Here is a 27,124-nt window from a genome sequence, read left to right as displayed (position 1 = left end):
TTTATCTGAATAACACTATTAAAATAGGCTACATAATGTAATACAAAATTAACAATTTAGCTACATTATTACAAATGCCTGCAAAAGGCACCAAAGGCCTGATAAATGCTGTTGTTACACTTACATGACGATCAAATCCTTGTGTAATATTGACCAAACATTTAATTCAAATACCCACTTAATATTTAATTTTTGAACACCTTTTTGCGATAGAAATGCTACAGTCTCTTTAATTTCCTTAAAAACATGTGGATATCGCAACCCTTACCAAAATTAACCATGGTTTTATCGTAGTAAAACTGTTTAATTTTATTTTGTGTGATTTATGAATGCTTGAGTCTATGCTTGAGGGGGAACAACTTTACTATTCGGCTTAGGGCACCCATTTGGCCAGCAGCGGCCCTGATTAATACTGAATGTTTAACATTATATTAATTGCATACATATACTTTGTAGACATCCTTAATATCGAATAACTCCATTCCGCTCTCTGTTGTTCAGTTTCTTTGTCTGAATACGACACTTGTCACATGCTGTATGATGTGGTATCGGTGTTTGGTATCGTGGCATTTTAATGAGTAAGAGTATGAGTACAGGAGCTCAGTATCGGTTTCGGTGCATCTCTAGTTATGATGTCAAATATGCGTTTTCCGAACAATCTAGTCCTAGTATGAGAGCCTGTTCAAGTACACCCCCAAAACAAAATCAAGACTTTGTAAAAGAGCATAATATTACATGTAATTTTGTAGTAAAATAAAATTGCATGTTTTATTTGTGCAAAGATTAGTATATTTATTTTGTACAACATTTGCTGAAAAAAAAAAAAAGATTTTTAACACTTTAAAACAAATTAAATTGGCATCTGTTATAGGGACTACTGAACAGACATTTAGAAGTTTATTTTAAAATTCAAAGAACTTTCTCTAAATACATTAATGATTTTATTTTAAATGTACATAACTTGCTTTTAAACATAATGACTCACCACGAAACAACAACAGAGTAGGATCTTAACGCTGTTGCTGAGCCATGTTTCCGTGAACACAAAAACACAACAGTCCTGTCATTGTGGTGTTTGTGATGGCCAGAGATCAATTTTGATTCACTTTCAGTCTGCCTCTGTCTCTTAATCCCTTATTAATATATATGCACATACGGTGTATACAGATATTGAAGAAATATCCCATGTAATTATTTTTTTTCCAGCTTGTTAAATCAGCAGTATATAACACTCACATTTCCTTCTTGAATGGCACTTGCAAGAGTAAAATTAAACCAACAGATGCAACCAAGAACATCAGAACAGCAGAAACAGCAGAATATATTCCTGTTCGGTCAGCTGAGAACATAGAGTCATTATTATAACTGGGCAACTGATAAACTGATGATAATATGATAACATTGATGTGAGGGGAGGAAGGCATGGTTACACCCCAAGCGTAAGACCAATGTCCAACCTGTCTAAACCTCAGTTATTAATCACTTTTTGGTGTGGATTTAAACATTTCAAACTGGATTGTAAAACTGCTCAAGGGAAAGTTCACTGAATGACTAAATGATACTCACCAATGACAGTAACACTGAAGCTCTTTTCACTGGTGACGCGGATTGTGCTGTAGCTGGTGATCTGTAGTTTATAAAGTCCAGAGTCTGTGATTCTGGTGTTTGTGATGGTCAGAGATCCAGTCTGATTGTCCAGCTTCAGTCTGTCTCTGAATCTCTCTTCTGAATATTCACACTGAACATCTGTACAGATATTACTCTGATCTCCAGTGATTACAATTTCATCAAAATGCCACATTAAATTGTCTGGTTTGTTTATTACATGAGTGTCTAAAGTAACAGATTCTCCCTCCTTCACTGATTTTCTCTTCATTTCATCTCGTTCAGCAGCAGAAACACCTGAAACACAAACCAACAGCTGCTGAAGGATCTTTTTGGTGAAAACAACAAACAAACTACACAACATGAAAGAACTGTGGATATTGTCACAGTCTTCAGTTTTTCTGTCACTGTCTTCTATGAGTGTTGTGTTTGTTTGGTGCCATGTGCTCTCTCCTGTCTTTTTCTGACCCCGCCCATCTTGTTACCTAATCATTGTTTTAGTTGCTCCACCTGTGATTCTCCCCTGCTCCCGGACTCGTTTATCTACACTCCGCACACCTGGTCACTCAATCACACTCACCACTCACACACACAGCTGTTGCCCATTATCACAGACTATATATGCTCGTCTCACGCACCACTCTGTCTGGCTGTGTTATATGTTAATTGTTACTTGTTATTCGTCTGTTTATTAAAAAGTGTTTCTTCCCTGCATTTGGACCCAGACCCTGTTCTTTCTTTGGTGGTCTCTACCGCCCCGTGACAGATATAAAACAGTTAAAACTAGCCAATGGGGAATTCTTTATTATTATTATCATATATATATATATATATATACACACACACACTCACCTAAAGGATTATTAGGAACACCATACTAATACTGTGTTTGACCCCCTTTCACCTTCAGAACTGCCTTAATTCTATGTGGCATTGATTCAACAAGGTGCTGAAAGCATTCTTTAGAAATGTTGGCCCATATTGATAGGATAGCATCTTGCAGTTGATGGAGATTTGTTGGATGCACATCCAGGGCACGAAGCTCCCGTTCCACCACATCCCAAAGATGCTCTATTGGGTTGAGATCTGGTGACTGTGGGGGCCATTTTAGTAGTGAACTCATTGTCATGTTCAAGAAACCAGTTTGAAATGATTTGAGCTTTGTGACATGGTGCATTATCCTGCTGGAAGTAGCCATCAGAGGAAGGGTACATGGTGGTCATAAAGGGATGGACATGGTCAGAAACAATGCTTAGGTAGGCCGTGGCATTTAAACAATGCCCACTTGGCACTAAGGGGCCTAAAGTGTGCCAAGAAAACATCCCCCACACCATTACACCACCACCACCAGCCTGCACAGTGGTAACAAGGCATGATGGATCCATGTTCTCATTCTGTTTACGCCAAATTCTGACTCTACCATCTGAATGTCTCAACAGAAATCAAGACTAATCAGACCAGGCACATTTTTCCAGTCTTCAACTGTCCAATTTTGGTGAGCTCGTGCAAAATGTAGCCTCTTTTTCCTATTTGTAGTGGAGATGAGTGGTACCCGGTGGGGTCTTCTGCTGTTGTAGCTCATCCGCCTCAAGGTTGTGCGTGTTGTGGATTCACAAATGCTTTGCTGCATACCTCGGTTGTAACAAGTAGTTATTTCAGTCAAAGTTGCTCTTCTATCAGCTTGAATCATTCGGCCCATTCTCCTCTGACCTCTAGCATCAACAAGGCATTTTCGCCCACAGGACTGCCACATACAGCATTCTTTGTAAACCCTAGAAATGGTTGTGTGTGAAAATCCCAGTAACCGAGCAGATTGTGAAATACTCAGACCGGCCCGTCTGGCACCAACAACCATGCCACGCTCAAAATTGCTTAAATAACCTTTCTTTCCCATTCAAATTAAATTAAATTTCACTTCAATGTGCTTTTGAAGGATCTATCTATTCTGTAAACTATATCTATGTGAATTCATATGAAAGAGGAAAAACACATCTGAATGTCAAAGCAAAAATATCACAAAAACACATTAATGATGTGATTTAAGACTTAAAACATAATGACTCACCAGTGACATTAACACCGACAGTCCTCTTGATGATGTTGCTGCTGTTGATGATTTGTAGTTCATAATCTCCAGAGTCTGTGGTTCTGGTGTTCATGATGGTCAGAGATCCAGTTCTATATTGCAGCTGCAGTCTGTCTCTGAATCTCTCAGCAACATCTTTATTACACTGAATATCTTTACAGTTATACCTGGATAATCCAGTGATTCCAGCGATGAGAATCTTATTAAAATGCCATCTAATTTCTACTTGTTGGTTTGTTTCAACATCAGTGTGTAAAGTGACTGAATATCCCTCCTTCACTGATACTTTGCCTGAATCAACAGAATAACCTGAAGAAGAAATCAACAGTTCATTACAAGTCAAACAGAAAACAACAGGGAACCCCCTCCTGAAGTGGTTAAGAATGAATACGTTTAAATCCATTTCGAAAACATTTCGGAGATCATTTACACATGTTTTTTTTCATAATCGAACAGCGTTCCGATCAGAGAAAACACATGAAGTGACCAGGTGTAAACACGGCCCCTGATCATCATACAACCATTACATAGATGAATAATACACATATTAATACTTCAGATAATTGTGCTCTTTTTCACCACGTTAAGATAAAATGTCACATTTTTCTACAAATATACAAATACAAATTTTTATTTTTAGTCCTACTGTTTGAATCTCCCACACAAATAACATGTTTTCTTTACAATTCTATTAATTCAGCAGAAACTAAAAGTGACACATCACATTCAGTGTACACTGATCAGTTTATGCACAAATGTCTTGACTTGAAAGTAGATGAAAGTAAATGGCTGCAGATGGAACTGGACACATATGAGATAAAAGACAGATATATTTTTAGAGTATCATCATGAAATTATACTCACTAGTGACAGAAACATAGAAGATCTCTACGATGCTGCCACTGATCATTAGTTTATATTCTCCAGCATCTTCAGTTCTGATGTTCATGATGACCAGAGATCCAAACTCTTCCAGCTTCAGTCTGTCTTTGAATTTCTCTTTACACCGGACATTAGTGCAGATCTTGAGATCATCAGTGATTTCAGCGATGAGGGTGTCATTAAAATACCATCTAATCTCTTCCTGTTGGTTTGTTTTAACATTATTGCGTAGAGTGAGTGAATCTCTTGTCCTCACTGACACTGGCACCACACCTGCACAAACACCAGACACAACTGAAGTGAACAGTTCATTATGAGCCAAACAATCAGGAAAGGATTGTAAAAATAATAATAATACAATTCTCCAGATCATAAAGATTATGAGTAGTCAAATATGTCTGTATTCATGATGTAACACATGCAAACAAACAGCAGAATAATAAATATCTTATATATCTTAAAGGAATAGTTTAACCCAAAATGAACATTTCCTGGTTATTTACTCATCCTCATGCAAGATGAATATGACTTTCATTCATTAACAGAAATTAAGGAAAACATTCCAGAATTTTCTAAATCTAATGCAAATGATCAGGCAATGGTATCAAAGTACCTTGTATTATATTGGGATGTTTTCCTTAAAAACCTTAATTTCTCTTTGGTTGAAGAAAGAAATTCATATTCATATTGGATGGCTTAAGGACGAGTAAATAATCACTACTCCTACTCCTTTAATGAACACCACACAACCCATACATTTTACATAGATTGATAATATTTATAATAATACTTGAAGAAAGTGTGATATTACCACACCATATGTGACCCTGGAGCACAAAAGCAGTCATATATACCCCAGGTATAATTATAGCAATGTACAAAAATACCCTGTATGTGCCAATATTTTGTCAATTTCTTACCATATTTTTTTAATTAAATTTTTTAATTAGTAATATGCATTGCAAAGAACTTCAGTTGGACAACTTTAAAGGCGATTTTCTCAATATTTAGTTATTTATTTATTATTATTTATTTTTTTGCACCTTCAGATTCCAGATTTTCAAATAGTTGTATCTAGTTGTGTCAAATATTGCAGCGACTTAGTACTGTATTCACGTGTTTTGCTGTAATAATGCAGGCAACCATTCATAATAAATCTCCTAACTGTGATATTTTTAGAAATATACAGTGTGGAGTGATTTTTTTTATGTGATGTGTTGTGATTTTTATTTTAAAGAGAGTCTTATATTGTGGAGAAACACTCATGAAGCAAGCCAAACATGCGCAAAGCGTGTACGTATTTGTATTGTGCAGAATTAGATGGACAAGTACAGTAGGCCACTGCAGGGCGTAGATTACGTGGGGCACGTACTAAAAAGTATAAAAAGTAACGCACTTTTTCATTAGACAGTTGAGTTCACGACTTGTTTGAGGTTTTAATGGAGCAATGTAAATGCAGAATGATTTAAAATTCAAAGACAAGATAGTCTATACATGACCTTCACGTTTCCATCAGTCACTCGCTTATCATGTGTCAACACACCCTAGCTCACATCCGCTGTCCCGCGCTGTATCCGACATTAACAGAGTTTGTGATGAGTTAAGCGGCAAAAATCTCTTCACTTCTATTTTACGAAATAGTCAAGCAGGGTAAGTTGGCATGTGTTATCCGAATTGTGTTGCACAGTGCTGAGTAACTCTGCCTATTGCTCTTGTTAAATAATTAGCCAGTTTTGATGGAAATCATATGGAATAAAATAGTTACGGAAAATACACTGAAAATAAGTGCACGTTTGTCCGGGCAGCTCTTTTCTAACATCTTTTATTTTAACAAGTATGTTATCAAACCACTTCAAATAAGAATAAAGATAATCTTGAACTGAGATTTTAATGCTCTTTTTTTTTAATGGTCTGGGAAACAGTATTATAACATTATAACATATTATAGCAGCACTTACCCAAAGCTAGCCTCTAGCTTCACCTGTACTATTCAGATTTGAGCTTGCTGTGTACAGGGTTTTTCCTATTGTGGGTGCTGTGTTAACTGAGATTGTGGTGTCTATAACACTGTGTTTCTGTGTGATAGTGAAGTTTTGCATTTGGGTTTGCTTCGATTCATGCACGGTAAATGTTCTAAATTTACTGGTAAAATGTCTGTTGACCTAGTCACCTTAGATCAATGGGTCACTGAGGTCCGTAGATGCCTCGAGGCTAGGCCTATGTCTAACGCTGAACAAGTGTTGTTTCTGTATAATTATTTGGAGGGGGGGGGGGGTAGAAGTTGAGTTTCATGAAGTTTCAGACAGAGATACAGCTGAAAAGATTTTTAAGATTCTTGCTGAAAATTTCAGTTGTTCTCAGTCTTATGTGGCCGCACAGTTGTGTTTTTTTCAGTGACACCAGAAAGAGGGAGAGTCCCTACATGATTTTTCTCATGTTTTAAAGTCTTTAATGGATGCTGTAATAAAAAAGACACCTGGTGGAATTTTTGTGACAGTTTTGTCACACTCCGTAGCATTGCCATAAATGGGTGGATGAGGGGAAACAAGGAATGAGGACTAGACCTAGAGCTTTTTCTTTTGATATGCACGTGTCTGTTGGGGGTAGTCGGGTTCAGATTCTAATGCAATATCGGTGGCCAACACTGAAATGACAGAGCTAAAGGAATGTCTATGGCTTCAGCAGGCCCAACTAGATGCCATTTTGACGCAATTAAATTCATCTCATCCACAGGCTAACCCAAGGAGTGTAGGAGGCCAGTCCAAAACATACGGGTTTCATTCTGATGGTAGGCCGATTTGTATTCGCTGCAACAGAGCAGGTCATATTGGCAAATACTGTCGTATCGATCCAAACTCGACTAATGTAGCAACCCAGGGGGTGGGCCAGAGGGCCATAGCTCATAATCAGCTAGTGGAATCAACGGCTCCTCTGCAGCTGCAGGAAAACTAGCGCCCTCTGGTGTGGAGAGCCACTCCACTCCAGTTGCCAGTGGGTATTTTGATCTCTAAGGCGCTACTATCAGTGAAGAACGGGGTGGTAGAAATACTAGTCACTAATGTTAGTTTACCAGATGTGTGGCTGCAACCGTACACCATTTTGGGTGCACTTCATATTGTTCAGGTTATGTCTTCAGGGTGTTCAATGAACTTTGTGGAAGGGTGTAGTGGGGAACAGGTTTCTGTAGCCCAGTCAGCTGAGATGAAAGCTACTCCCTCAATTGATTTTTTCCTAACACGGCCAACACTATCTACAGAACAGAAATACCAAGTAAAGGTGCTATTGCAGAAGCACAGCAATGTTTTCCGCCAGGGGGAGGGTGATATAGGGTGTACCACCTTGGTAGGGCATCAGATCCACCTCACTGATGACATCCCCATTAGGCAGATATACTGTTGATTGCCTTCGTCCCAGTACAACCAAGTTAAAGCCCATATCCAGCAGCTGTTGGAGACAGGAATTGTGAAACCTAGTTCTAGTCCCTACTCATCGCCCATACTTATTGTGCAAAAGAAAGGGGGAGACCTTAGACTTTGTGTGGACTACCGGCTCTTGAATGCAAAGATGAGGAAGGGCCAAGTATGTTCCAGAGGTTGATGGAGAGGATCTTTTGGAGATCAAAGCTTTCAATCATTTCTTCTTTACTTAGATGACATAATCATCTTTTTGACCTCTTTTGATGAACACTTGGAGTGCTTGGAACTCGTCTTTAACCGTCTGCACAGTAACCACCTCAAGTTAAAACCATCTAAATGCCACTTCTTTCAAAAAGTGGTAAAATACCTGGGACGTGTTGTTTCTGCCTATGGGGTAGCCACTGATCCTGACAAAGTCAAAGCAGTAGCAGAATGGAAACAGCTGGCCACTGCTCTAAGATTTGAAAATTCCGATTCGACTATAAAAATCCTTAGTCGGGGACAGCCCCTGCAGACGGCTAAGTTAGGGGCTACAGAACATCGCTGGGCCTCAGAGCTAGCAATGTTTAACTTTGAAATCAGATATCGCCCAGAACAGAAACGTGGATGCACTTTCCAGGCTGCCAGCCCCTGTTTCCATCGCTACTGTGGCCCCAGGCTTAGAGGTCCCCTTAGTCCCCTCAAGTGTTAGTGACTGTAGGACACAAACCCTGTGCCAAGAGACCAGTGCCTTACCTATCCAACAGAAGGCTGACTTGCAAGCTCTACAGATGGATGATCCTGCTATTGGGCCATTTCTGGAAACAAGGAGCAGTTCCAACAAAATCAGAACAGATACTGCTGCCCGCAGAGGCTCAGAAACTGATTAAGCATTGACCAAGGATTCGGTGTCGGGATGGGGTGTTGTACCGCAGCGTTCGGCTGCCAGGGAACAGTAGAGAGATGTTTCAGCTTATCTTACCACAGTGCCTCAAGCAGGAAGTCTTGAGGAGTCTTTATGATGATCATGGACATCAAGGTATAGAACGCACAACCAGCCTCATTAGAGAAAGATGTTTTTGGCCTGGTATGTCTCAAGAGATCAAGAACTATTGTCAAGAGTGCGGCCGTTGCATGGTGGAAAAAGCTGTCCGACCACAGGTGAGAACTTTCCCGGGGAACCTAACTGCATCCAGACCCCTGGAAGTTGTAGCCATCGATTTCACCACTATGGAGAAATCAACAGATGGGCATGAACATGTTCTGATTGTGACAGATGTATTCTCAAAGTTCACGCAGGCATACCTAGCCCATGATCAGAAGGCCAGCACAGTAGATAAATTACTCACAGAGGGTTGGTTCTACTGTTATGGGGTGCCCAAGTGGCTTCACAGTGACCAGGACAGAAGTTTTGAGGGAGATTATAACACTTTATAAAACTTCATCATCACGGGAAGGAAGGCGGGAACTGGCGGATAATCAAACTGAAGCTTTAATAATAAAATAAATACAAAACAGCGCAACAGCCCCTCGTGGACGACTGTCACACACAAATAAAAACCAAACACAAAATAAAGTCCAGACCTGGTCCTCTCTCGTCCTTCACTGTCATCGCTCCTCTTTTGTATCCTTCCGATCTCCTCCGTGGGACTCGAGACCGGTGAGTGTAACAGGTGTCGCTCATTTCCTAATCATTCCACCGGCCTCACTCCATTCCCACGGCTCTCGGCACTGCCCCACTCGTCACAGAGATCTTATGAAACAGTTGTGCCAGTTGTACAATATTGCTAAGAGCAGAACGATACCGTATCACCTGGAGGGTACCGGGCAGTGCGAGAGATTTAATCGCATGTTACACAATCTACTCCGCTCGTTACCCACAGATCAGAAATGTAAATGGCCCCAAGCAATTCCCCACGTTCAACTGCCGGGGGATTTTCTTTTGGGCAGTACTGAAGAGGAAATTGGACCCGCGCACCCTAATGATTGGATGATACAACAACAGCATAATCTCAGGGCAATACACACACATGCACGAGACCGATTAACTTTCTCAGCAGAGTGTCGAAATCAGCAGGTCACCCCATCAGCGAGCCAGCCACTTGCCCCGGGCATATTAGTTCACAGGAGGAGCCATCCTTTGGGCTGCCATAAAATTCAAGACTTTTGGGATGCTACAGTGTATCGACTACAAGAGGCCTTGGACCAGGATGGGAGAGTGTACAAGATCTGGCCACTGGAAGGGACTGGGCCAGAAAAGAACATTAATAGATCAGAGCTTCAAATTATTCCAACGAAGGCATGGGCAGACCTGAACCCCTCCACAATACTTCACAGAGTATGGGACTGTCAAGACCCGGAGAAGTCGGGAATATGTAGGTTGTGGTCGGCAGAGGATAGTGATTCTGATGATGGGATTGTGCTGATGGAACCATTGACTAATATGGAGAGTAGCAGTGGCGTGCCTCCTGAACATCACCTAAACCCACCTAGCCACCCTGGGCCGATGGCAAATGTGTCTAATGTGACAGAGGACCACACACGCCTTGAGGTCTACGTCAACCCCACAATGGAGATTGAGCAAGGCTTCCCCTCAAACCCTGACACTGTAGTAATGCGCTCAGCAAGGGCTACTGCAGGTCAACATAGTAACCCATTCTATCTGCCTAGAAATGTCTGTGGTAATGTGGGCCAAACTAACTCAATTGAGGGTAGACGTACAACCCCTGCTCTCTTGTTAGTAACATTTAGACCCTGGGTATAACTAGAATGGGGGATATCCTCACCGGGACGGTGAGTTTTCAAAGCTGTGGAGGATGTGACCGGATTAGGTGTTTTTGTTAAGACTTAGTCGCCTATGTAGGCTATCTATACCTACTCCCTTACTATAGAGCGAGTTTGTTGCAGGCTAACCTCCTTTGCTTGGTTTTCCATGCAGGTACTATAGGGCGTGGTTGGAACAAAGAAGTAGATAAAAGCAGCATGCAGGGTTGATTAATATTTTGGTTGGCCCGGTCAGCGTGCGTCAAGTGTGAGCTGGTAAAAATTACTTACACAGGAATTAGAATTCTCATCTTCCGCGTCAAGCACAGTTTGTTCAAAGTTGGACGAGTAGTTCATTCATACTGGTCGGCGCATCGCCTTTGTTCTCAGCCAAAAGTAGGGATGCTGTGAGTTGGAGCAACGAGAGCTTTTCATTCACACTGGCAACATATTGCTGTAAACAGGAACGGTAAGCATCTGTTTATTGACTGTTGCATGCAATTAAGGAAGCTCTGTAACTGAGGCCGCTCTTTAACAGAGCTATTCTCCTCGCTCTCAGCCTCTGGTCTTAAATGGGAAGCCTAGTAGCCGAGCGGGGCACCAGTAGTTAATGTAACTAAGAGCAGGGATCTTTAGTGCAAGGTAGCTATTCATTAATGTAATTATGTAATGATTTAATTCATTAATGTTGGATGTACTGTGCTATTTGTTTGTGTCTTCCCTGCTTAAACGTGTTGAATTATTGCTGTGGGTAAAAAACGATTTTATATATTTATTCTGTGTGGCATGTTGTAAGTGGGATATTATACAGGTGAAACACTATTTTGTAACCCAGGGATGGACAATACAAATAGAAATAAACTTGTGCAGTTGGTTTTATGCTATGTGTGCTTATGGTATGTTTGTGATTTGTTGCAGAAACTGAGTGCTTCTGGGTGTAATTGCCGATTTTCCCCATTGTAATTTTAAGAATTATACTGTACCTCTAAGGTCTATTGTACATTTTGTTTATTTATTTATTTATTTTTCCTTTTCTTTTCTGAAGGGGTGGTTGTTTTTATTAATTTTCTGGCAAACAGTATTATAACTGCGCAGCACTTACCCAAAGCTAGCCTCTAGCGTAGAGTTGGGTCGTTTCACCTGTACTATTCAGTTTTGAGCTTGCTGTGTATGAGGTCTTTCCTATTGGGGGTGCTGTGTTAACTGAGATTGTGGTGTCTGAAACACTGTGTTTCTGTGTGATAGTGAGGTTTTGCTGTTGGCCAGTTGTGTGCCTATGGACAGTATTATTTGCCAACCTCCAACATTTTAACCATACCATTTGTGATAATAAACTGAGATATTTTTTATTTTTTTTTGTATACAAGGTAATGCTTATAAAGAATAAAGAAAAAGCCTGAGATAAAACCCATGCATCACTTTCAGGAAGCTACATTCATAATCCTGTGAAACTTTTTTGACTGCTAGTAACGTTTTATTGTAGGTAATAATTTCACCGCTACCAACGGCACGGCACATCTGACTTAATATTCTAGTTTTCATGACTTAAAATGTATTTTATAAAACAACGTGGTAATTGGTTAATTATAATCATATTGTTTAACTGAATAACACTATTAAAATAGGCTACATAATGTAATACAAAATTAACAATTTAGCTACATTATTACAAATGCCTGAAAAGCGCACCAAAGGCCTGATAATTGCTGTTGTTACACATACACAATAATTTATAAATGACACAATTTAATTACAATTTATTTATTTATTTATTTAAAGTTCTATTTTGTCCCCCTAAAAGTAGGTTTTATTTTTTTTTAATGGAGGGGGCACAACCTTACGATTCTGCTTAGGGCACCAATTTGGCCAGCAGCGGCCCTGATTAATACTGAATGTTTCACATTATATTAATTGCATACATATACTTCGTAGACATCCTTAATATCTGATAACTCTATTCTGCTCTCTGTTGTTCAGTGGTGTGGTATCGGTGTTTGGTATCATGGCATTTTAATGAGTAAGAGTATGAGTACAGGAGCTCAGTATCAGTTTCGGTGAATCTCTAGTTATGATGTCAAATATGTGTTTTTCGAACAACCTAGTCCTAGTATGAGAGCCTGTTCTAGTACACCCCCAAAACAAAATCAAGACTTTGTAAATGAGCATAATATTACATGTAATTTTGTAGTAAAATAAAATTAGTATATTTATTTTGTACAACATTTGCTGATTTCTGATTTGCTGAAAAAAAAAGAAAGGTTATTAACACTTAATAACAAGCACCACAAATTAAATTGTCATCTGTTATAGGGACTACTGAACAGATATTTAGAAGTTTATTTTAAAATGCAAAAAACTTTCTCTATATACATTAATGATGTGATTTTAAATGATGTTTTATTAACAAGATTCAGGAGGAGCGCATCAGATACTTAGCCTAATCAACACAGGTGGACCACAATCAAGTAATCAATACCATAGTATAAATATCGCTGACTTACCTCTATCCATTGACGGTTTATCAGCATTTTGGTCCACACGAATAGCACCATGTCCCAAAATAGAGATTCCTCGTCCGAAGACCTATCTAGCTCTTCTCCGATCCCATCGCCGCAGCCAGCCGGCTCTAAGGCCACTCCTACCCGGCGTGGCACCCAAACCGAGCCCCAGGCTCCAACCCGCGGTCGCGGTACGACGCGAGCAGCCACTCGCCCCCCAAGACGCCTAGGCCTACCCTCGCCGCCTCCGGCGAGAACCTCGGTCGACTCCCCAGCGTCCTCCTACCGCTTGGCCAGGCCTACGATTTTGCCAATCAAAAAATGGACAGTGTCGAGTCTGAGGCAAGCGCTGTCCAAAACCGATGTCCTGCCTTCAAGCAAGTGGAATAAGGCCGAACTTTATGACTTGTATTCAAATTTGCAAAATAATAACCTCTCTCCCCAGTCAACCCCAATCCCAAAGAAGAAAAAAAAAAGGATTACCTCAAAATACGCCTCGCCGTACTCCACAATCCTCCGCTGCAAGGCCTAGCTCCCAGCGGCTATCAAGCTGAGGCAACAGGCCATGAGCAAGCCTGGGCCGCGCCCCGGATCCTACCGCCGGGGAGCTCGCGATGTCGGCCGCAGCCCAGCCTCCCACCGCGGCTTCCATCCCAACAGCACAGGGGGCTGTAGCTCAAGGAGGCACCTGGCTGCCTCCTCCACCCATCTCAGCCCCATCGCATGGAACTTTTAATCCAGACCTCGCAGCCCAGGCAAGCGCTTGGCCGAACTGGTCGTCAAATACAGCCCCGCCTCCCGCTCCTTCAAGCTTCGGGCCCGCGGCTCAAGCTAGCGCTTGGTCGAACTGGCTGTCGCATACTGCCCCGCCCCCCGCTCCTTCCAGCTCCGAGCCCGCGGCTCACGCTAACGTTTGGCCGAACTGGCCGCCTAACACAGCCCCACCTCTTGCTCATTCCAGCTTCGGGCCTGCGGCTCAAGCAAACGCCTGGCCAAACTGGCCACCAAACACAGCCCTGCTGCCCGCTCCTTCCAGCTCTGGGCCCGCGGCTCAAGCAAGCGCTTGGCTGCAATCGCTGCCAAACACAGCCCCGTCCCCAGTCGCTGTCACCACCCTCCTCCAAGCGAAATCCCCCTATTTACTCTTCACAGCTACACCAATGCCCGCCCCATCAAACACTGTCGCCTCTGAACCTCCCCAAGTGACTCACAGCATCCGAGCGCAGATACTAGCAGGTGCGGATGTCGATCTCTCGTCTCTTCTTTCCCTCCTGCCCACTCCCGATTCAAGCCGCGTAATAGACTGCGGGGATTTTTCAGTCATGTTAAAAAATCCAAATCCCCTTTCATCTCGACTACTTTCTTTTTCCAAATTCACCATCGCATTCAACCGTTTCACCGAGATAATCTGTTCAGCCTTCCCCCACAGGCGACGCAAACTTAATGACTATTTGTCTATCATAGCTGAGCTCGCGTTGTCCTATGGAGGGGGCCACTTCTATACTTACCATAAGCTTTTTTCCTCTAAATGTGCAGTTAGAATCGCTCAGTGGAACCAGTGCCCTTACTGGGGAGCTCTCGACCCAGACCTACACAGCCGGGTATTTTTAGGCTGCAGGAGCATTTCCTGCACAGTTTGCAGGTCAGTGGCCCACTCCACCATAACCTGCCCACAAATAAATTCTAATACACCCCAATACTTCCATACTCCCCGGAAATCCACCAGTTACATCCCAAGATCAGCGACTTCAGCAAACTCGCGTCCAGCCCAACCAGAAGAAGAAAACAGGCAGTTATGCATCGCTTTCAACAGCGGGAGATGCACCAGACTGCGCTGCCGCTACCTACACACCTGCAAATCCTGTGGCGGCGCTCACGCTCGCATCGTTTGCCCAGTGTATAAAGCCGTGAATTAAAAATTAAAAAACTACCTATCGACTCCTGTGAATATTTATCGCATGACCATCGAACTATCCGACAAAGAATTTACTAATTATCTCCTGTCTGGCCTCAGATACGGTTTTAACCCCGGCGTCGAATGTGAGCTTTTCCAAAACATGGTCTGCTATAATCTCCAATCCGCCCATGCAGAGCCCGATATAGTAGTTAACCTTATCAAAAAAGAAGTCGAGTCAGGCTTCATGATCGGGCCCTTCAATAACCCCCCCTTCGAAAGGTTTAGAGTCAGCCCAATCGGAGTGGCTACTAGAAAATTTTCAGGTAAGAAACGCTTAATAGTGGATCTGTCATCACCACATAAATCCACAGTCCCAAGCATCAATAGCCTGATACCTCTCGACGAATTTTCGCTCAAGTACCAAGACATAGATCAGGCAGTCGAACTGATTAAAATCGCGGGCCGAGGAGCCTGGCTTGCAAAAATAGACATCACTTCTGCCTTCAAAGTGATGCCTATCCATCCGGACTTTTGGCACCTGTTCGGGATCCGATGGCTCGGGAAATACTATTTCGCCGTCCGGTTAACCTTTGGATGCAAAAGCAGCCCCAAAATTTTCGATATGCTATCCGAAGCCGTTTGCTGGATCCTTTCCAACAATTATGCAATTCCACATATTATCCATCTCCTAGATGACTTTCTGGTCATTTCACCTCCTAAGGCAATCCCAGCCACCCATATCCTCACAGTCCAAAAAGTTTTTTCCGAGCTCGGGATCCCCATCGCTCAGGAAAAAACCATGGGTCCCGCCATATCCATCGAGTTCCTCGGTATCAACCTAGACTCAGCTAAATTCCAGCTCTCCCTGCCCAAGGAGAAGATCGATAGAATAATACTCGTCTCCTCCACCCTCCTCGACAGCCCAAGCTGTTCTAAACGCGAACTCCTTTCTCTGCTCGGGCACTTAAATTTGGCAGTGCGCATTATTCCACAAGGACGCCCCTTCATCGTGCATCTCCTAGCACTCGCATCTTCAGTTCACGCGCTCGAGGACCTCATCCCCTTATCCCACGAATGCTGCTACGAACTTCATTTATGGATCCTGTTCCTTAGACAATGGAATGGGCTTTCATTTTTTTATAACAAACTAGTTTCGTCTCCCATCGACATACAGCTATTTACAGACGCAGCTCCCTCAATCGGTTTCGGAGGTTTCTACCAAGGTCGTTGGTTCGCGTCCATGCAGGACTCGACCCAGTCCTCAGCTCTTTTCGAGCTCTACCCCCTCGTAGTAGCAGCCTTCCTGTGGGGGAACGAATGGGCATCTAAAAGCATTTTAGTGCATTGCGACAACGAAGCAGTCGTTCAGTGCATAAACAAAGGCCGTTCTCACTCCCCCGCCCACACGCCTCTCTTTAGACGTCTAATATCGATCGCAGCATGCGACCAATTTATAATTATCGCGAAGCACGTTCCAGGTACAGAAAACCAAATCACTGACTCCTTGTCTCATTTTTTTCAGAAATTCAGGACGCTGGCTCCAGAGGCGGACCAATTTCCTACTCCGATTCCTCACTATTCGGAATTAATATTCCCGTAACTCACCCTCTAAAACCACTTCTCGAAGCATCGCTCGACTCTATTCTCCAGGCAGTTTCTCCCAGAACCCTCCAGTCATACGTGACTGCGTGGAGATGCTTCAAGGCATTTCACCTCACTCATAACATTCCGTTCCCCGATTTTTCCCTTCTTTTTATCACCTCTTTCATTTCGTTTCTCAACGGCATCAAGGGTCTCCAAGTCGGATCCATCAAAAGCTACCTGAGCGGAGTCCAGTTTTTTCACAAACTGATGCCTGGCGCTCCCTCACCTGAAATAAACAAATCGCAAACCTCCCTCTTGATCAAAGGGATTCAGCGATCCCAGCCCACCCATCCAGACACTAGACAACCCATAACGCTAGATATCCTCACAAAATGTATCCACACCCTCAGCACAAATTACCAACCACCCAGCATAGCCCACACGCTCGACGCCATTGTAACACTAATGAGCGGATGGTATTCAACCATCTGTTTCATATGAATGAATCCTGACTCTCTAACACATCCTGCACTCAGAGACAAGAACTTACAAAGAAAAGATAAGGACTTTTGTTTACAACATAAACCCCCCCCACTCGGGCGCCGCGATGTCATGACATCACAGCCCTCGTGACATTTATTACACCTTCGAGATGATCCAGAGACACTCTCGTGAGCATCAAAGGAAAGATAAACGCCCGCCTTTTTACTCACAGCACGACAACATTCCAGACACACACACACGAGCATTTCTGGCTCACACATGAACATTTTTGATAAAACTACCTCTAAAATGTATTAAATGTATCTCTTTATGTGCTTAGATGTCTTCACGTGATATAGTGGAATAGATATAATGTTACTGTGTGTTTAATCAAACTTTATATGCCTGTAGTTAGGAACAACTCTGTATCTCTGTATCCCTGACTCGCAAAGTTATAGTTTATGGTGTCTGTATGATCGTAGAAACCCGACTGTGAAGAATCTCAATGGCAAATTACAAAAAGATGCATTGTTTCAGAAGTACAATCTCTCTGAAGAAAAATGTATAATTTTGTCATCGCCATAAATTAGACCAGTGGGCGGAAATCAGCAGACAAAGAAGATTTTTCCTGCCTCAGTTTCTCACACCTCATTGGTTCATAAGGTGACATAGGTGTGAACCAACCTTTCAATAAAAACAAAGGAAAACCCTTGCTCGTGGCATTCCGCCAGAGAAAGAGGGGTTTTCCCAGCTTTGCGATCGGACTTCTCAAGAAGTCCCTCCGTTTGTTCTTCTTTAATTTTTCGTTTTATCTTAGTTTTTCTTTATTGTCTTCTGATATTTGACTTCGTTCAATTGTCCTCACGAGCCAAACGAACTTAAGTCTAATCATCTTTTGGCAAAGTTTACATTCGCGTTAACCATCGAACTCACGCATCATCAGCTCCGGAATGGACAGCGCAGAAGCTACAACAACGGACAATTTGAGCTCAGCTACACACAAGAGCCAGATCAAAGCAAGTATTTTCTTATATCGCAACTTAAAAAATTGCTGTTTAAGGTTGTCTAGGCTATTCCACTTTTGTGAAATTATCCAATGACTTGGAGTCTCTCACAAAGTTAACTTTTTGAAAATTGTCACTCTGAGATCTGCCTTCCCTCTTTCTCTCTCTCTCTCTTTCTCTCTTTCTCTTCCTCTCTATCTCATTACTATTTTCGTTTGATTATCTTGTTTAAATTGTATTGTTTGTTTTGCTATATACTCATATTTACTCTGTGTGAATTGTAGTTATGTACTCTTTAGTCCGCTTTTATTAAATACAATAATTTGCTTGAATTGAACCGTCTTATTGCTCATCAAGATCGAAGTCCCTGAATCGTGTGATCTAAGCTACAAGCTTTGTTTTCTAGGAATTACTATTCAGTAATCTAAATACTACAGACACAGAAAATATTGTTCTTCCTGATCAGAAGATTAATATTTCTTGGAGTTTGTAAGAAGGGTATTTTTATTGATATTTGATAAGGGAGTCTAGCATCCAGTTTGCGGGACGAACAGATTGTCTAGATAACTTACATTAATTCTAGTAAAGATTACCTTTAAATGTTTAAATATTCCCTCTTTGGGTAATTTAATATTTGTAAGCAATAAGCACATCATATTCATAGACTCATGACTATTTCACTTCATTTGAGTTAATTATTACCCAGAAAGTGATTGTTGCTACACCATGTTCATTATTGTTTTTTTCGTTTTTGTTAGTTGTTCGGAGGTTAGTGTTTGTTGATGTTTCAATTTGGAAATCAACCCTACTGTATCAGACTTAACTGTACTCGACGATGAAACAATCGCTTTTTTAATCAAACAAAGCAAGACAGACCAAGCCAGGGAAGGTCATTTTTATATATATATATATATATATATATATATATATATATATATATATATTTTTTTTTTTTTTTTTCAATCTCCCCTCTCCAATCTAGCCTTACCAATCCATCCTGCCATTTGTATACCTTAGGAATTCCCAGGCAAAATCCCCGCACGAACCACTATTCATTGACGACTCTAAAAAACCAGTCACTTGTTTCTGGTTCCAAAAACACCTCAGATGCGTCCTGCAATTATCGGTTATCTCAGCAAACAATTTCTCCACCCATTCCTTTTGCATAGGGGCAGCAACTTCAGCAGCCCAAAAAGGCCTCTCCAAGCAGCAGATCCAAACTCTTGGAAGATGGTCTTCAGAAGCGTACCAAAGCTATATCAGAACTAATCAGTTTCACATAAAGAAAGCCCACCAAACCCTCATTGGCCACCAAAATAAAAAAAATGTAAAATAATACAGCAACATTAAGCTTTCGCCGGACACCAACGAGTGCTTCGCAGCTAAAACAATCTTAAATTTTCCCTCTGATGGTCGGAGAGACTTACCCATCTGGTGTCGCAAGTTTTAAACTCCCATCGGATGCCGGCAATAGCCTCCCGGCTAGACAACCTTACCTTTTCTATTCTGTGGCCAGCAAGGCTTACCCGTTCGTTGCCAGGAGCTTGCGCTCCCTTCGGACGTAGGTGAGAGCTGCCCGGCTACCCTACTTTGCTGTTCCGTCTTACGCCCGGAGAGGTTTACCCATTCAATGCATGGAGTTGGAGCTCCCAATTGGATGTAGGTGAGAGCCTCCTGGCTAGACAACCTTACCTTTTCCATCCTTCGGCCAGCGAGGCTTACCCGTTCTATGCGCGTGCTCCTATCGGTCGCCGGCAAGAGCCTCCGGGCCAGACAACCATTACCCTTCCATGTTGTTTCGGTCGCCAAACAGATCTACCCAATATGCAAGCCGTCCGATACCGCAAGTATCAAGCCCCCCATCGGACATCAGCAAGAGCCCCACGGACAAACAAACCCACCTTTTCCATCCTACGGTCGTCGAGGCTTACCCGTCTCATGCCGTGAGTAGCGAACTCCCATAAGATGTCGACGAGAGTCTCACGGCCACACAAACTTACCTTTTCCATTCTATGGCCTGCGAGGCTTACCCAGTTAATTCAGTGAACAGAAAGTCCCCGTTGGATGCTGGCGAGAGCCTCCTGGCCACTTAATTTTACCTCTTCCGTCTCACATCCGGAGAGGCTTACCCGTTTGATGCACGTGCTCCCTTCGGACGCTGGCAAGAGCCTCCCGATTAGACAACCGTACCTTTTCCATTTCTATGATCAGCGAGGCTTACCCGTTTGATGTGTGTGCTCCCTTCGGACACCGGCGAGAGCCTAGTGGCCAGACAACCTTTACCTTTCCATTCTACGGTTGGCGAGACTTACCCGTTCGATGCGTGTGCTCCCTTCGGACGACGGTAAGAGTCTCCCAGCCACACAACCTACCTTTCCATTTGACAGTAGGCGAGGCTTAACCGTCTGACGCCATGAGTCTCGACCTCTCGCCAAATCCTGCCTAAAACCCTCTCAGCTATCCTCACATCTTTTAACCCCGCCTAGCGAGGCTTACCCCTTCGATGTTCTGAGTATGATGCCCCGAGAGTTCTCCTGGTCGGGTTTCTATACTTGCTGGCCGCAAGCGAGTCTCATCCATCCGATGCCGTGAGTCGGGATCTCCCTTCGGATGTTGCCAGAGTCCTCCTTGTCGGTCAGCCCAAAGCTTTTTATCTGCCAAACCGAGAGGACCCAGACGTCCGTTGTCCTGAGTCTCAAATCTCCAGTCGGAGGCTTCATGGGCCCTCTCAGTCAGCCATAGGCCCTTCGCCCACTGAATAGCAGGGGCTATCAGCCAGTAGGGCCCATACGCCGACAACGTGACCTATTCCGGTCGAGGCAACTCAGGCCCTCCCAGTTGGGCTATACAACCACACCACTCCTCCTCATTGGCCGGTAGGGCTCACCGTTCCAACTCCGCAAGCTCCCGTTGAGCTACCGACCGGGTGCCCCCAACCACATAGTCCAGTACCTGCAGCCGGTAGGGCCTACCCTTCCAACGCCTAAGTTGCTCCCACCAGAGTACGTAGGCTCTTCCGGCCTGCCAAAGAGATGACTTCTCAGAAAAAATAAAATTAGCCCCCGACAGTACCCAATGCTATTTTGGGGGGCGTTCTTAATCTGGCGGCCGTCCTCTTGTTAATTTTTGGGGGGTGATGTGGTTTTGTGGAAGGAGGGGTACTGGAGCCCTTCCCCAGACAGCAAGCAAATACGCATACCATACCTCAGCTAATTATATGTAAGCGTGAACTCGTGAAATGATGTTTTATTAACAAGATTCGGGAGGAGCGCGTCAGATACTTAGCCTAATCAACACAGGTGGACCACAATCAAGTAATCAATACCATAGTATAAATATCGCTGACTTACCTCTATCCATTGACGGTTTATCAGCATCCCTCCTCCACCCCATCTCCTCACTTCGAGTTCACTTTATAAATAGACGGGGAAGGGGGGGTACTCTAGGTTCGGGCCATTCCCGAGCTAGGAGCCCTTCCCCAGGACAGCACGCCAAATACGCATACCATACCTCAGCTAATTATATGCAAGCGTGAACTCGTGAAACGTACATAACTTGCTTTAAGCAAAATGACTCACCACGAACAAAAACAGAGTAGGATCTTTCTTTTAAACGAACATAATGATGTGATTTTAAATGTACATAACTTGCTTTTAAACAAAATGACTCACCACGAACAACAACAGAGTAGGATCTTTCTTTTAAACGAACATAATGATGTGATTTTAAATGTACATAACTTGCTTTTAAACAAAATGACTCACCACGAACAACAACAGAGTAGGATCTTTCTTTTAAACGGACATAGAGATGGTCAGTATATCGTAATCACCAGAGTCTGTGATTGTGGTGTTTGTGATGGCCAGAGATCAATTCTGATTCACTTTGAGTCTGCCTCTGTCTCTTAGTCCCTTATTAAAATATATACACGTACGGTTTATACAGATATTGAAGAAATATCCCATGTCATTAATTATTTCCATGTTGTTAAATCAGCTGTATATAACACTCAAATTTCCTTCTTGAATTGCACTTGCAAGAGTAAATTAAACCAGCAGATGTAACCAAGAACATCAGAACAGCAGAAACAGCAGAATATATTCCTGTTCGGTCAGCTGAGAACATAGAGTCATTATTATAATTGGGCAACTGGTAATCTGATGATAATATAATATTATTGATATGGGGGGGGGGGGGTAGTGTTATTAATCACTATTTTTTAAAGTCAACCGCAATGAAAATATTTACAGTGTTGATTTTAACATTTCAAACTGGACTGTAAAACTGCTCAAGGGAAAGTTCACTGAATGACTAAATGATACTCACCAGTGACGGTAACACTGAAGCTCTTTACACTGGTGACGCGGATTGTGCTGTAGCTGGTGATCTGTAGTTTATAAAGTCCAGAGTCTGTGATTCTGGTGTTTGTGATGGTCAGAGATCCAGTCTGATTGTCCAGCTTCAGTCTGTCTCTGAATCTCTCTTCTGAATATTCACACTGAACATCTGTACAGATTTTACACTGATCTCCAGTGATTACAGTTTTATTAAAATGCCACATTATGTCTGGTTTGTTTATTACATAAGTGTCTAAAGTAACAGATTCTCCCTCCTTCACTGACTTTGTCTTCATTTTATCTCGTTCAGCAGCAGAAACACCTGAAACACAAACCAACAGCTGCTGGAGGATCTTTTTTGCAGAAAACAACAAACAAACTACACAACATAAAAGAACTGTAGATGTGAGTTAAAATAGTTTAAACTAGCTGATGGGGATTTTTTTTTTTTTATTATTATCTTTTTTTGTATACTGAACTAAACTTGTAGTTAAATTAAATTTCACTTTAATGTGTTTTTGAAGGAATTATCTATTCTGTAAACTATATCTATGTGAATTTATATTAAAGAGGAAAAACACATCTGAATGTCACTGAAAAATATCACAAAAACACCTTAATGATGTGATTTAAGACATAAAACATAATGACTCACCAGTGACAGTAACACTGACATTCCTCTGGATGATGCTGCTGCTGTTTATCTCTAGTGTATAATCTCCAGAGTCTGTGGTTCTGATGTCTATGATGGTCAGAGATCCAGTCTGATGATCCAGCTTCAGTCTGTCTCTGAATCTCTCAGCATAATTATTACACTGAACATCTATACAGATAAAACTGAGATCTCCAATGATTTCAGCGATGAGAATCTTATTAAAACGCCATCTAATCTCTTCTTGTTGGTTTGTTTCAACATCAGTGTGAAAAGTGATTGAATCTCCCTCCATCAATGATACTTTGCCTGAATCAACAGAATAACCTGAAGAAGAAATAAACAGTTCATTACAAGTCAAATAAAAGACCATGTTCTATGAAAATATTTTGTCAATTTCCTACTGTAAAAATGTATCTAAAAAATGCAGATCAGTAATATGCATTTTTTTGCACCTTCAGATTCCAGATTTCTCAGCCAAATATTGTCCTATCATAATAAATCATACATCAATAGAAAGCTTTCAGGTTATATTATTATTATGTATAGTTTTTTTCTTTTTCTTTTTTTTCTTTATTGACTCTCATGGCTGGTTTTGGTGTCAAGGGTCACATATAAGAATTCCATTGGAACTCAGTGGTAGGAAAAATAATCTCCTTATATAATAATTTTAAAATGACTGCTGTATTTATTTATTTATTTATAAACAAAAATAAAAAATAAATCCCCCACATTTTCATCAAACTTCCATTAGCTTTGATAACATAGTAGACAGACTTGTTTAAATAAATACATAAATAAAAAAATAAAAATAAAAATCGTATTGAAGGTAGAAAAAGATCTGTTTTTTTATCTTTAAAAAATTATATACATTTATATTTCTATACACATACACTTATTTATCTAACACACATACTTAGGGTACACTTAAATTTTGCTTATAATATACCTGTACATACATAACTGTTCCTCTTCAGGAACTCGAGCTGCGTCGAACGCTTTGGGGGAACGCGTCTAGCGTGAGCGACTCTGAATATCGTGTGAAATCAGTCCAATGAAAGAGCGTGACGTCACGGGCGGGGTGACGTAAGTGACCAGGAAGCTATAAAAGCACATGCCGCGCAGCTGGCATCAGCTTTCGAGTCTTCAGCAAGCGATCTGTGTGTGAATGTCCTCAGTTTGTCTTGTGAGTCTTATTTACTGTTGTCTGTCCAGTAGAGCTCCAAGTCATGTCAAAGAGCAAGGCGAAAACCAAGCATTCTAGAGGCGAATCCGGATCGCGTTTCAGACTGTGTGTCCCTCCCTTGCCACGCTACATAACGAGCGGGGATACACACAGTCTGTGCGTGGTCTGCCTGGGTTCGAAGCACGCCGAGTCGGCTCTCGAGGGGGCCGACTGTCCGCATTGTGAGAAGATGTCGGTGCGGCTGCTTCGTTCCCGGAGGGCTCTCTTCAAGGAGGGAGCCTTCGCCAGCGTTCCCCGCGGTGCCGGCCCCGCTTCTGCCGAGGGCAGAACGGCAGCTGCACTCGTGGGGGTTCGCAAGTGGATCTGACAGAGGGAATGGAGACGGGCGAGTCCCTATCTCCTTCCACTTCTGCCAGATCCGGCGCCCAATCTCTGGAGTCGGAAGCACGCTCTGCGGTTCCTTCCACCCAGGGAGAGGGATTGACACACTCCGCCTCTCTTCCTCCGAGGAGGTTGATGTAGAGTCTGTCGACAGGGATTCGCCACCCCCCCATTCGCCGAGGTATGAGGAGCTCTTGGAGGTGGTGACTCGTGCGGTGGCCAAGTTGAGTCTTGAGTGGCCCGCCGAGAAAACAACTGAACCGCAGAAAAGCAAGCTAGATGAACGCTTTCTGCGGGCGAGTCAGCCACCTCCTTGCCGGGGCCTTCCATTTTTTCCCGATCTACACGAAGAGATCGCTAGATCGTGGAAGAGGCCATTCTCAGCCCGCCTGTACATCCCCTCTTCAGATTACTACGGCAATGTAGTGGGGATGGCAGAGCGCGGCTACAGAGCGATGCCCCGGGTGGAACAGACGCTCGCGAGCTATCTGTCCCCCGGTACTGCATCATCTCTGAAGGCGCCGGCATTGCCCTCCAAGCTGCTCAGAACAACGTCGACTCTGGTGGGCAAAGGGTATGTGGCAGCGGGTCAGGCTGGTGCGTGTCTGCACACCATGGCGGTGTTACAGGCGTACCAGGCCGACCTGCTGAAGGAGCTTGACGAGGGAGAGGAGATCAAGTCCGATGACATTACAGAACTCAGAAGGACCGCTGATCTCTCCCTCCGCGCCACCAAGGAGACCGCCTGAGCGATTGGGTGGTCCATGGCAGCTATGGTGGCCGTGGAGAGGCATTTATGGCTGACCCTGTCCGAAATGAAAGAGCGGGACAGGGTCCGCCTTATGGATGCCCCGATCCAGCCTTCTGGCCTGTTCAGCGACGCAGTCAACACTTTCGTCGACAGGTTTCAGGAGGCTCGCATACAGGCGGCGGCGTTCCATAAATTCCTCCCTCGTCGCTTCCTCGGGGGATCTGGGTGGGAGATGCCCCAGCCGCACCCTAGCTCCTCACACTGAGAGGCTCAAAAACAGAGTCTCAGCGACGCTCTCGGCCGAGGTCTTCGAGGCCCAAACAAGATTTAAGGGCGGTTATCGATGCCAAGAAGGCCTCGGCCAAGAAGCCCTGGCGCCAAAGAGCCAGGGCTTCAGAGGGCAGCCTCTGCTGGGGTAGAGCGGTGCACACCGCAGTACATGGTGCCCGTCTCGCCTCAGCGCCCTCTGGGGGCCGGTCTGCCAACCCTGCCAGTGATCCAGGGCGCAGCAGGTCCCAGCGAGCATCGCTCTCAGTATCTTCCGCCCGTGTGCGTAGCGGGGCTGAGATGCTCGCCGCCCCTGCAGGGCCTCTTACACCAGAGATCAGTCTCGAGAGACTGATTCCCTTAGTAGATTATTTGCCAGCATGGAAACTACTGCCAAATGTATCTCAATGGGTCCTGCACACGGTAGAAAAAGGCTACCGTATTCAGTTCGGCTCTGCACCGCCGATGTTCAACGGGGTTACTCCGACGATAGTCGGCCCCGAGCAGGGTCTGGGTTATGGAACAAGAAGTGAAAGCCCTATTAGAGAAGGAGGCCATCGAGGGGGTCCCTCCTCAGGACAGGGAATCCGGATTTTACAGCCGGTATTTCATAGTTCCAAAGAAGGTTGGGGGGTTGCGTCCGATCATAGACCTGCGGGTCTTAAATCGATCAGTTATGAGACTGAAGTTCAAGATGCTCACGATCAAGCATGTTGTAGCTCAGATCAGGTCCGAGTACTGGTTTGTCACAATAGATCTCAAAGATGCATACTTCCACATATCCATCCTTCCACAACACAGGAAGTTTCTGAGGTTCGCTTTTGGGGGCGAAGCTTACCAATATCGAGTACTTCCCTTCGGTCTTGCACTCTCACCCCGCACATTCACGAAATGTGTAGATGCGGCTCTGGTCCCCCTGCGCATGCAGGGCATCCGCATTCTCAACTATATCGACGATTGGTTGATTTTAGCTCAGTCAGAGCAGGTTGCGGCTCGGCATCGAGATGTCGTTCTCGCACATATATGGGGGAGCTGGGTTTGAGACTGAACGCCAAGAAGAGTGTACTTTCTCCAGGTGAGAATACCACCTATCTAGGCGTAGTATGGGATTCGACCGCGATGCAGGCACGATTGTCCCCTGCTCGTATCGAGTTGATCCTCATCTCAGTCGAGAGAGTCAAAGAAGGCCAGTCACTCACTGTCAAACAATTTCAGAGATTGTTGGGTCTGATGGTAGCTGCTTCCAACGTGATACCTTTTGGCCTGCTGTACATGAGACCCCTACAGTGGTGGCTCAAGACCAAGGGATTTTTCCCCGAGGGGCAATCCACTTCGAACTATCAAGGTCACACG

General features: G+C 43.4%; 1 protein-coding gene across 6 annotated transcripts in view; it reads right to left on the bottom strand.

The window, feature by feature from the left end:
- Positions 1-27,124, bottom strand: part of LOC122141564 — a 181,540-nt gene that overhangs the window by 128,374 nt on the left and 26,042 nt on the right. For 5 of the 6 annotated variants that reach the window (XM_042749343.1, XM_042749341.1, XM_042749339.1 and 2 more), the window contains exons 5-9: positions 23,190-23,513; positions 22,524-22,856; positions 4,556-4,846; positions 3,671-4,000; positions 1,567-1,902 (exon numbers count right to left, since the gene is read on the bottom strand). In XM_042749343.1, the coding sequence (XP_042605277.1) occupies positions 1,567-1,902; positions 3,671-4,000; positions 4,556-4,846; positions 22,524-22,856; positions 23,190-23,513 (1,614 nt within the window). The remainder of the gene's footprint in view (positions 1-1,566; positions 1,903-3,670; positions 4,001-4,555; positions 4,847-22,523; positions 22,857-23,189; positions 23,514-27,124) is intronic. The other variant, XM_042749344.1, reaches the window with a different exon arrangement.

This window comes from Cyprinus carpio, chromosome B22 (assembly GCF_018340385.1).
Source record: "Cyprinus carpio isolate SPL01 chromosome B22, ASM1834038v1, whole genome shotgun sequence".
NCBI classification, from domain to species: domain Eukaryota; kingdom Metazoa; phylum Chordata; class Actinopteri; order Cypriniformes; family Cyprinidae; genus Cyprinus; species Cyprinus carpio.
Note: the sequence above shows the minus strand (reverse complement) of the source record. Positions and strands in the feature narration are given on the sequence as shown.